Consider the following 12946-nt stretch of genomic DNA (forward strand, 5'->3'; position numbering starts at 1 on the left):
TTGGGTCCATTTGCATGACAAGTTTTCGAATTATGCAGAAATTTGTCTTTCATTTGTATGGCAGCTCTCCCTTAGAGAGGGGGTGGAGTGTCTTACCACCGTAAAAACATTTATTGCACCCTAAAACCTCCACATGCCAAATTTGGTTTCATTTGCTTGGTTAGTTCTCGAGTTAGGCAGAAATTTGTGTTTTATTTTTATGGCAGCCCCACCTAAGAGAACTGGAGGAGTATCTAACTACCATAGAATCATTTATTGCACCCTAAAACCTCGACATGCAAAATTTGGTTCCATTTGCTTGATTAATTCTCGAGTAATGCAGAAATTTGAGTTCCATTTGTATGGCAACCCCCCTTAGAGAAGGGGGTGGTGAGTCTAACTACCATACAAACATTTATTGCACCCTAAAACCTCCACATGCCAAATTTGGTTTCATTTGCTTGACTAATTCAACAATTTGCTTTGATTTGCTTGATTAATTCTCGTGTAATGCAGAAAATTGTGTTTCATTTGTATGGCAGCCCCCCCTAAGAGAGGAGTATCTTACCACCGCAAAAACACTTATTGCACCCTAAAACCTCCATATGCCAAATTTGGTTTCAGTTGCTTGATTAATTCTCGAGTAATGCAAAAATTTGTGTTTCATTTCTATGGCAGCCCCGCCTTAGAGATGGGGTGGAGAGCCTAACCACCATAGAATCATTTATTGCACCCTAAAACCTCCATATGCTAAACTTCGTTCCATTTGCTTGATTAATTCCCGAGTAATGTAAAAATTTGTGTTTAATTTGTATGGCAGCCCCTCCCCCCCCTTAGAGTCTCAAACTATCACGAAAACCTTCCCCGGTCCCAAAAACCCACATACCAATTTTCATGTTGATCGGTTCAGTAGTTTCCGAGCCCATAAGAATCAGACCGACAGACAGAAATCCATTTTTATATATATAAAGATAAAGATTCTGCAAAAAATGGTTACAAATTGAATATTCAAAGCATTGCCCATCGCTAGTTACAACTTTTTCCCATCTTTCTGACAATTGACGGATCCCTTAGCGGAAATAATCGGCCGGTTTGTCAGCTAACCACGAATCGATCCAATTTTTGACTTCTCGAGAATGGCTGCATTTAGAAGGAGATTGATAAAGAGCTTTTTTATTTTAAATCACATAAGGATTCATAATTTGCGGCTAAATATGATTGTTAAGACACAAAAATTCGAAGCTTTAAATATTCATAAAAATTCTGTTTCACAAAGTTCGTCAAAAATAGTTTCACCATCTTGGACTCATTTTTCATATTTTGTACATGACTTCTATTTTATATGAAAAAATTAAAACAAAAAAATAAAAATATATATTTTAGATATAAAAAAGAGTACTATTTTTTTCTCTGTGTATATTTTTTTCACGTTTTAACATCAATACTCTATAACCTTTCCAAGACACTATTCCGGTACGACTAAAGGGTGTGTCACATCAAATTGCATCACGGAAAAAACGCTGTAGAAATTTAATTTTTAGGAATTATATCTTCAGCTTTCGCTTATAATCAGATAAGAGTGTATAGATCACGTTGGCCATGCTTCACTGTCAATTTTTCGTAAATTTGGAAAAATGTCGTCGAACGAAAAAGAGCGTCGTGAATTAATCCTGCGCACTCATTCCGAGAATCCGGAGTTGTCACATCGGGACATCGGTAAGATGCTGGGAATCGTCCAATCCACGGTCAGCAGAGTACTAAAACGATACTTCGAGAACCTAAGCATCGACCGGAAGGTGAAGAACGACAAAAATGGATGCTCCGTCAGTGAAAAAGATCACAAGCGCGTAGTTAAGCAGTTTAGACGTAATCCGAGAAGTTCGGTCCGGGATGTCGCCAATAAGCTGAATTTGTCAAGTTCATTCGTCTAGCGGACCAAGCAGCGGGAGGGCCTGCGTACATACAAGGTTCAGAAGGCTCCTGACCGCGACGAAAGGCAAAACATGGTGGGGAAGACGCCAGCCCGGAAGCTGTACACCGAAATGCTGACGAAGCCGCATTGCCTGGTAATGGACGACGAAACCTACGTCAAAGCGGACTTTCGTCAGCTGCCGGGCCCGTTGTTCTTCTCCGCAGAGGACAAATTCAGCGTTCCGGAGGAGATTCGCAAGCAGAAACTATCCAAGTTTGCCAAAAAGTACATGGTGTGGCAAGCGATCTGCTCTTGCGGAAAGCGGAGCGCCCCCTTCGTGATGACCGGCACGGTAAACGGGCAGGTTTACCTTTAGGAGTGCCTACAGAAGCGCTTACTAACACTATTGAAGCAGCACTAGGGCCCGACCATCTTCTGGCCGGATCTCGCTTCGTGCCACTATTCAAAGGACGTGTTGAGGTGGTACGAAGCCAACGGGGTCACCTTCGTGCCAAAGGAAATGAACCCGCCCAACGCGCCGGAGCTTCGCCCAATAGAGAAATATTGGGCGATTATGAAGCAGGCCCTCCGGAAGAACCCAAAAGTTGTCAAATCGGAGGCGGACTTCAAGAGAAAATGGATTTCTGTTAAAAAAAAACTACAACCTGACGTTGTACAGAACCATATGGACGGGGTGAAGAGGAAGGTGCGAGCATACGGGCTTGGGCTCGAAGTATGAATAAAAAGAAAATGCCAAAAGTTGTTTAATAGTTTTTATTTTACTGTCTAAAATTTTCAAAAGGATCGGTCTACTGGGCGAATTTCTACAGCGTTTTTTCCTTGATGCAATTTGATGTGACACACCCTTTAATTGTTTTTGAGATATAAATTATCAAAGATTTCTCTTACTAAAATCGATACGCCCTTTTCAAAAGTTACACTTGTGTCAAAAAATCCCAATTGCTGTGGAAAACCCATATTTTCTCCAACCCTAACGGAATACAAACTTTCATTCGAATAAAAAATACTAGCCGTACATTTATAACTGAGTGGATTTCCGAGCATAAGCTGGTACAGTTTTGTGTGAGTTCAACAGCCTGTTTTCAAACCAATTTTAAAGCTATTGAAACAAGTTTTTGGATCAATACTTGACAAGCCAATAACGCGTAAACATTTTATCTCTCGAATGAAGTGATTGTCATGTCACTTCGTTCAGATGGTTAGAAGGTATTAACGCTCAAAATCTTGCTGGTCCGGCGTAACGCTCTCGTTTTTGAAACTTTGAACTTATACCCCAGTATAGAAATGAAAGACGTAGTCCTACGTCAAAAAAGATTCGGAATTCGTTATTAAATTTTTTATGTGGGGAGATGTACCGACCGATTTTTGGGTGATTAATAGTTTCAAAAATAAGATAGACATAGGACTATGTCTTTGATTTCTATATAGGGGGGTCACTAGGGTGCCAATGATTGTATGGGAAAAAATCGACCCTAAAATTTCAAAAAGTTACCTTTTGTATAGGGTAACTTTTTGAAATTTTAGAATTTTTTCACCACCTCGAAAAAACATTTGACATAAATTTTTTTTTTATGTCAAATGTCTTAAAATTGCATGAAACGTCTAGATCTAGTGTCATCTCGAAAAAAAAATTTTGTCAAAAATCGGCACTCTGGGACTTTTTCGGTTTTTTTTTCGGAGTACGAAACGAAAACTATGGTTTTGGGTGCCAATAAAAATAGTTATCTCGAATTTTCATTCGGAACTTGCTACGATATGCTACGAAATGTTGATTTGCACGATAATATACCCTATGCAAAATATTAGCTCATTCGGACGTCATTTACTGGTGTCGCAGACTTTAAAATTTGAGTTTTTTAAAAGCCGAAAAATCACCAGAAATCGAGGTTTTCAAAAAAAAAATTATGCCAAATGTCTTAAAATTGCATGACACGCCGAGATTTACAGTCTCAGAATGCCGATTTTTGACAAAAAAATTTTTGACGTAGGACTACGTCTTTCATTTCTATACCGGGGTGTAAAATCAAAGTTTCGAAAACGAAAGCGTTACGCCGGAGACCGAGATTTTGAGCGTTAATAGCTCCTAAACAACTGAACGAAATGGTATGATAAACACTTCATTCGAAAGATAAAATGTCTACGCGTTCTATACTTGTTACTTTTTGATCCAAAAACTTGTTTCCATAGTCTTAAAATTGCTTTCAAAACAGGCTATTGAAATCACCAATCGGTATATAAGCGAGCGCCGCTCGGAAATCCACTCAGTTCTAATTGAACAGCGATTGGAGCATGTTGTCGCTGTTGTGGTGAAGCTCTTCGTTTATCATGAAAGCGCGGATGAACGGTGTCACCAAGAGCCTGTTTGTGCACCCTAGGCCAGAAGGGAATCCATCAGGAGGAGAGTGATGCCACAAACGGTTCCCCGGGAAGACATCGCTACACACACATACACGCGCGGAATTCTTTCCGTTTGGATGCCATTCAGCATTGAGAAAGTACCGGAAAGATCTAATCTTTTCTGGAAAATAATCTGCCAGTTCCTCTGGGAATTTAAAAATACATTCATGTGAAAGAGTTTATTTGAATGTTTTCTATCCATGTAACACTGTGACCAAATACATTTGGTTTTGTGGTTTTTCAATCAATCGCAATTAACAGGATAGCTTCAGAAGATTATTCTTCCCCATCAGTAGGATATTTCCGTATCCAATATTGTATGCGGCCGCAATCGATTATTGCTCAGTCGCCGAAAGTTCCGAGCTCAGAGAGTTCATTCCCCTCTAGTTTGCCTTCCAAATTGCCATCGTAAACCACTCCTTCTCTCGATTCAATCACACACAAAAAGCATACTTGAGCGATATTCTGGTGGTAAGACACATTCATTTTTCGTGAGGACATCGACAAGACAACATCGTTGCCTAACGTGCTGGAGGAGGTGGACGGCGAAGGATCGACACATACACGCGCAGAATTCTTTCCGTTTGGATGCCATTCAGCATCGAGAAAGTTCCGGAAAGATCTAATCATTACTGGAAAATAATCTGCCAGTTCCTCTGGGAATTCAAAAATACATTCATGTGAAAGAGTTTATTTGAATGTTTTCTATCCGTGTAACACTGTGACCAAATATTTTTCAATCAAGTACTATTAACAGGTGGTTATCGAGTTAGTATTAACCACTGGTGGGCTTCCAGTATCGAGGAAAATGTGGAAATATCTAATCGTTGCTGGAAAATAATCTGCCAGTTCCCCTTGGAATTGAAAATTACATTCAAGCGAAAGAGTTTATTTTAATGTTTTCTATCCATAAAATATCCATATAATACATTTGGGTTTGTGATTTGTCAATCAAGTACAGTTAGCAGGTTAGCTTCTGAAGATTATTCTTCAGAACAAGGTTTTTCGTATCCTATATTGGATGCATAAAACCTTGTGCCTCCAACGTAACGCTCTTGTTTTCGAAGTCCCCCAAATATTCATTTATTCATTCATTCAGAATGGATTTAGATTCAACTTCGAACAAATGATCTCTAAATCAACGATAGTCCTACGTCACCCTTGCGGTTATACCATAGATATAACCCACTTCCTGTTTTTTCGAGATGACACTAGATCTCGACGTTTGGGAAAAGGGAAAAATGGGAAAATGATTTTCTCGAAATGGTCGCCCTAACGGAAAAATGAAAAAAATATGGTTTTAATATTTTGGAATAAAAAACAAAACGACCACTTTTCACGAAATTATAAGAATCACTATATCGGTTTGGCCTGGAATGGTTGTATAACAACACTTGGAGAGCAATTTCATTATATACTATATGTAAAAAATGAAAGTATGTAAAATTAAGGCTCATTTGAGATAACTATATCAGATGAAGGAGATAGTGGATTGAACTGTCGTATATATTATTCATATATTATTGGTGGTTGTATATCTACACAAAATTTTATCTACACTAGGATTGCGTCAAATTGACGCATATCCGTAGAGATAGGTATACCACACAAAGAATTTCGATATTTCAACACTTATGAAGAAAATAGACTTCAGTATATCTCGATCAATGGATAAAAGTCATTACAGGAAATAAAATAAAAATGCAACCAATTTTTGTAATTTTCGTTATTAAATTCGGAATGCGTCAAAATGACGCGTTCCCTAAACCTAGGGTTAACCATCTCTATTGAAAGCTAATCTTGGATCTCGAATCCGGCACTTCCGATCCGATTCTTCCTTCTCAGAGCTATTATTATTATTTGGGGTACATTTTCATTATTTACTGCACCAACCAGCCTTCCATCGTTATCTTGGTTCTCGGCCTCTGTACGCCATTTAGGTGTTCATCGAAGCTCTCGGTCGTTCGTTGCACGAAGCCTTTTTGGGATGCATTGAGTTTCCGGTAGAACTTTCGTGTCTCATGAGAGCAGTTGTTCTACAGGGTGTTCAATAAGTTCAAATACACGCCCCCTCCGCACTCCCCCCCAGTCGATGCCACTGTCTACACTTCTGTTATATCGTTCCACATACTGACGCTGGACGTTCTGACGTCAGTTCTGTCCGAGTGTGTCGACCATCTACCAGAACATGATCAAAATTGGGATGCTGTTTGATTTGGGGACCTCCAGGTTTACCGGTGGACAAATTTGTGTTGAAAGAAGGTATTACGTACGGCCATATTTTTGAAGGTTACGAAATTGACGACGTAGGGTGATGTTAGGGTATTTGTTGCGTGTTGAATATTTTTAAGAAATTCCGTTAATAACGACTTTATGAGCTACAAAAAATATTTGATTTTTTTCTGGACCTCAAAGTAAAGACGACGCGATTTTTCAAAGATCATTTCGACATAGATCGACTTGTTCATACCGATATAATGCCTACGTCGTTTAGAAATTGATAATTCAAGATCGATGTATTTATGACGATCACACAATCCTAGTTTTAGCATATATTTGAATAAATCTCTATAGTTTTTCCAGAAAATGCAGTGTCGCTTACATGGGATTGGTTCAAGAGTAAATTTGGGCAATATCTGAGAAAACGTTTGAATCGCTGGGGATGGTTGTGATAGCAACTCTAGACTTGAAAACCGAAGTTTTAGAAATACCACGCTTCTGTTCGTGGAATGTTCTCTAAAACTCTTCCATATAAATTCTAGAGTTGAATGGAAATTAGGAACAGACCAGTCAAGGCAAATCAAAAATGTTCCGGATAACAAGCAAACGTAGAAAAAGTTATAAAAATTATCAGCAATGCCAAAACCATTAATCATTGTTGAATTTTTCCGCCTGGTAAATAAGGGGCTTACGTGAGCGTTTGTGTTATGCCTCTAATGAACATTATTGTTGCGCACAATTCTTGCATATTGTCGTCGTGCCTTACCAACAACCATTCTCAGCTCCGCTGGAATTTCCCGCGCTGCAATTATAATGCACGACAACGATGATGATGATGATGGCACTTGACGTTCGAGCTGTGTGCATGAATGTCATCCAGAATCAGCCCGGGCTCGGGGCATGGTTGTTGGAATGTGAGTTCTGCTGGTTGGCAGCTTCCGCTGAAACAGTGACCTAATCGCAATAATCAATTTCTCCCGCAACACTTACGATTAAAACGAATCACATACGATGTTTCATTTTCTATCATCATTAATCTTCATTTGCAGTGAGTTATCATCGAACAGGCTTAGTCACGATGCGGTCCAGTCGCAGGTGTCCGACCTTAACAAATTACAGGAACTGTAAGTAATCGCACCCCGATTAGCGTTTATCGTCGCACCTCGTCTAATTGGCAGCCGATGATTAATTTAACTGATGTTTTTTTCCCTCGCCATTACAGCAAACTCAACAACAACAGCCTCGGTCGAATACCGACATTCCGTGGGTTGAACAACTTGGTTCGATTATTTCTGGCCAACAATGGAATCGATGCGATCGCGGTGGACGCTCTGGAGGCTTTGGCTAGTCTGCGATATTTGGATCTGTCGAGGAACAGCATAAAGAGCGTGCAGTTCGGGTCGTTTCCGGTGAAAAATAGCCTCCAGTATTTGAACTTGAACTTCAACAAGTTGTCTTCGTTGAGTAAAGGGACGTTCCAGCGGTTGGCTTTACTGAAAAGATTGTATGTTTTCATTTATTTTGTCGTACATGAAGAACTTCTAATTTATAATATTCCCATTTTCCAGAGAAATCAACAGCAACGCCCTCGAAGAGGTGCAAAGTTTAACGTTCAAAAATTTAAACCAGCTGAAAAGTCTCAAGATGAACAACAATAGGATAACCAATCTGATGGATGGCGTGTTCCATGGGCTGACCACAATATCCGTACTGGAGCTGAACAACAACAGTATTACCACAATCAGGAAAGGGGGTCTGTTTAATCTTACGAGCCTCACGAGTTTGACACTGTCCAAGAATGCAATCACCGAAATTGAACAGGATGGGTGGGAATTTGCCCCGCGCTTGAACACACTGGATCTTTCCTTCAATAGGCTGGAAGCGGTTGATAAGTACACCTTTGAAGAACTGTCTCAGTTGAGAACGCTCAACCTGGAGGGAAATCAGATTTCCTCAATCGGAGAGGGTACATTCAACAGTAGCAGGAGCCTGGAGGTGTTAAATCTTGGATCGAATCGAATATCCTGGACGATCGAGGATATGAGGGGACCGTTTTTCGGGCTGTCCAAGCTGGAAAAGTTGTATCTGAACTCGAACGAGATCAAGTCGGTCAGCCGAAATGCTTTCATTGGGCTGAAGTCGCTGACGCTGCTCGATTTGAGTCAGAACAATATCTCTTACATACAGAATAACGCGTTAAAAGATTCAGTGAGGTTAAATGTAGGTTTAAATGCTTCGATTTCATATGTACAGTTTTAATAACAGTTTTTTTTGTAGAAATTAATTATGAATTCTACCAACTTACTGTGCGATTGCAATCTTGTTTGGTTCTACCACTGGATCAAGGAGCGAAAAGATGTCTTCCAGCTCGACGCGGAATGTAGCTACCCGATTTGGCTCCGAGGACAATTGATACGGGACTTGAATGCTACCAATTTCTCCTGCTGTAAGTAGATATATCACATCGTAACTTGTGTTGTGAGTATACTCGTGGTTGGCAGGCTGTTGCCGATTTCTATCACGAGTATACTTGTTGTATGTTTGAAGCTTGATTCATTTAGAATCGGGAATCACAAAACCAGTAGGTTGAAGGTACTGAAAACGCTTTTATATTAAAATGTAGATATTTCATTGATCATTTCAGAAAAAAATATTGAGACATTTATTCCGTTACAGTTTTGATGAATTTTCGTCCTTTTCTTCGGATACTCTCCAACAAAGCTTGGACTCTCTGTTGGTCAACTTCAGCGGCCATTTTATTTCACGATCTCTTCATGTCTGCAATATCTCGAGTCACTTTGGCACCTTTTTTCTCAATTTCCGTTTGACAATTTCCTAAAATTTAGACGCAGAACTACGTTTTTCATTAAGGGTGCCAAATCAGAAAACAAGTCACAGGTTTTTTTGAAAAAAAGTTAACGTTGATAACTATTTTTGCTGTGAACGAATTTTGATGGTTTGTATACCAATCGAATCGAAAATTCTCTAAGATTAGTTTGATATGCTTTACATGATGCTTTACATGGCCGCAATAAATAAATGAAATAAAGAAGGAGCAGTGTCCAAGACAAGCATTGGTGTTTGGATTTGAGCAGATTTACAAAATTATTCTGTTCATTGCTCGGTGTCTAGGGTGACACTGAAACCCTGAATGTCCAAGTAGTTTTCGAGTAGCAAAATAATATTTCCAACGCTCCCTAAAACAATGCTGCAAAGAACACTCAGAATGGCAACAGAAAATCTGATCCAAATAAGGTGTGTGATGGGGAAGCGGCGTCCATTGCAACCTCTGCGGAAAGAAAATCTGCTTGAGTTTAACCCCGAAGAATAGCTATCACCGCTGAAATCACATTCGGCTTGAAATGCGCTGCACTTTGACGCCATTCTCATCCCGGAAACATAATCGAAATCATGAAAATTCATAGATCGATCGGAAAAAATCACTGATAAGTCATTCATCAATCATCCTGCTAGCGACCAGCTCTGCACTATGCTTACTTCGCGCATATTCTGAGAATGTAATCTGTGGCGAGAAATAAAGAGGCATTAACGCACAATTTCATACACTCCAAACGTAATGTTCTCTTTCCCAAAATTCTAAACTCACCCCGGAACAGATGCAAAAATGATGTGGTGCAAAAATAGAGAAGCACCAGATGGCTTGAAAATTGACGAAATGCCTCCACCGAAACGAAATTAACCAACTATGTGCAACATCTATTTTCCATCCTTTCTTTGTATCGAACAAAACTGACATCAGTATTGAGAAACAATGCTGTCTGCTAGTTGGAGCGAGACTGTGACTTGAATAATGATGTTTTTTTTTGTATGGTTCAGCATGGTTCAAATTATAGAGCTCTAGCCTTGAAAAATGTCAATTTGGAAAACTAAACTACACTCTCGACCTTGAGAAAGGCCATTTGGAAAATCTCGCTGTCGTCTGGTGAATGCTTGTGAATAGCTTGTTTATACCAAATAAATTAAAAAAGGGGTGGAGCTTAAATGGTAATATTTTCTCTATCCATAATGTTCGTAGAACGAACGCTGGATTTACTATTTCTATTCCATAAAAACGTGTTATGTTTTCTGATTAGGCGTCATTGCTGAAGTCGTCTAGTGACATGCTACGTAGGAAAAAAATGTAAGGATTTCCGAAGTTTTCGTTATTGTTACATATACAAAATAGTTTAAAATAAAGTAACACGAGATGGGTGTCCCAAGGGCCGCAGCTTGAGTATAGCTAAATGTTTTCAATTGATGAAAATTTAAAGTATGCCCATACATTTGTTCTGTGCATTTGTGTGCTTACCTAATCGTGCTGTCAATAACGGGCAACATATGCAGCCGTGGAAATAGAAACAACGAAGGGGAATAACGACACCCTTGCACAGTAAGTACGTTGTTGCTAGCGTATAAATATTGTATCTTCTCTGAGGAAAATGTTCAGTCTCTTTCTATACCCAACACAGTGAACATCGCTTATTCCGCTCGTTTTGTATCATGTGTCTATTCACCATAGAAATGTTTAGTGCCCCCTAAAACCTCCACATGTAAAATTTGGCTCAGTTTGCTTGATTAGTTCTTGAGTTATGCAGAAATTGACGCTTCATTTGTATGGTAGCAACCACCCTCCCCCCACCTTTTCCCCTTTTTTCCAAAAATGATTTTATCAAAAATTCATAACCTTTAAACTACTCGATCGATTCAGACGATCGACATATAAAATTAAAGCCAATTAGCTTGTCTTTCTTTCTTGCAAAAAATGGGTTTTGTTTCTGTAATTATTGATTGTATTTGTTTTTTGCTGTTTACATGGCTTTGGACTAGAGGACGCTATATTTTTTAATATTTTTTCGTGAAAACTGAGATTTTTCTACATAACTTATCCAAAAACCAATGTGGCGTTACTTTTGTTTTTGAGTTATGATTTTGATAAGTTAACCGATGGTCCGAAAAGTTTTTTTCCCTTTTTTCCTCCACAAAAATTCATAACTTTTGAACTGCTGGAACTGCTGTTTGACATATCAAATTAAAGCCAAAGAGATAGTCTTCTTTAAAAAAAATAAACATGCGAAAAAAAAAGAATTTTGTTTTCGTAATTATTAATTACGCGTTTTATACCTTTTATTTTTACGCCCGTTATTTATGGTTTACTCGGTTAAAGATAGAGAACGCTATATTTTTTTTATATTTTTTCTTGAAATAGAAAAAAATACGGGTCTAATATTTTGCGATTAAAAACAAAACTACCACTTTCACGAAAATCTGAGAACAACAATATCGGTTTGGCATGGAATGGCTGTACAAAAAATGGTGTTCTCTGACAGTGACCTTATAGAATTTCCGGCGTGGGAGCTATCCGAAATTCATCTTCATGTACGTTTCATCAATCAGCATGCATTCTTCGTACTTCGTCAAAACCTTGTTGTACAACTTTCGAGCGCGTTTTTTGGCCACCAGATTTTGGTTCAGAGTCTTGTTTGTTTGCTTACAGGCACGGAAATTACGATAACCTTCTCGCATAGTGATTCTCCGTATGGTACTTTGGTTAGAGTTGTGTTTTTGCCGATGTCGTAGTCCGAGAGTTTGCTTTAGTTGATCTCAATATCTCCAACCTCAGCTTCCGATCGTAAGCTCCACTACGACGCGTCCTCTGATGCATCGGAACAACAGTTGTACGTTCACGGAAACGTACATCCTGTACATCATATACGGTCGATTTAGCTATTTTCTGTGATTTCGCGATTTTAGTACCTGACGGATTTTTGTAATGTAAATTCAAAGTTTCGAAAACGAAAGCGTTACGCCGGAGAACAAGATTTTGAGCGTTAATAGCTCCTAAACAACTGAACGAAATGGTATGATAAACACTTCATTCGAAAGATAAAATGTCTACGCGTTATAAACATGTTACTTTTTGATGCAACAACTTGTTTCAGTAGCCTTAGAATTGCTTTCAAAACAGGCTATTGAAATCACCACTCGGTATATAAGCGAGCGCCGCTCGGAAATCCACTCAGTTATAATTGAACAGCGATTGGAGCATGTTGTCGCTGTTGTGGAGAAGCTAACTTCGTTCGTCATGAAAGCGCTGATGAACGGTATCACCAAAAGCCTGTTCGTGCACCTTAGGTCAGAAGGGAATCCATCGAGAGGAGAGTGATGTCACTGAAAAGGCGACCATGAAAGTAACAGCATCGAAAATTGGTTCCGCTTGAGGCATTAGAGCACCGCCACACACACGCGCGCAACTCTTTTCGTCTGGTGGTTATATAGTTAGCATTAACAGGCGAGCATCGAGCATCGAGAAGAATCCGCAAAGATGTCATCGTTGCTGAAAAATAAACTGCCATTTCCCGTTGGAATTGAGAATTACATTCAAGCGAAAGAGTTGATTTTAATGTTTTCTATTCATAT

General features: G+C 39.2%; 1 protein-coding gene across 1 annotated transcript in view; it reads left to right on the forward strand.

The window, feature by feature from the left end:
• LOC129776012 (leucine-rich repeats and immunoglobulin-like domains protein 3) overlaps positions 1–12946 on the forward strand; it is a 53574-nt gene that overhangs the window by 24448 nt on the left and 16180 nt on the right. The window contains exons 2-5 of the mRNA XM_055781378.1: positions 7579–7653; positions 7752–8033; positions 8098–8749; positions 8807–8975. Of these exons, the coding sequence (XP_055637353.1) occupies positions 7579–7653; positions 7752–8033; positions 8098–8749; positions 8807–8975 (1178 nt within the window). The remainder of the gene's footprint in view (positions 1–7578; positions 7654–7751; positions 8034–8097; positions 8750–8806; positions 8976–12946) is intronic.

This window comes from Toxorhynchites rutilus, chromosome 3 (genome assembly GCF_029784135.1).
Source record: "Toxorhynchites rutilus septentrionalis strain SRP chromosome 3, ASM2978413v1, whole genome shotgun sequence".
In the NCBI taxonomy this organism is placed as follows: Eukaryota; Metazoa; Arthropoda; class Insecta; order Diptera; family Culicidae; genus Toxorhynchites; species Toxorhynchites rutilus.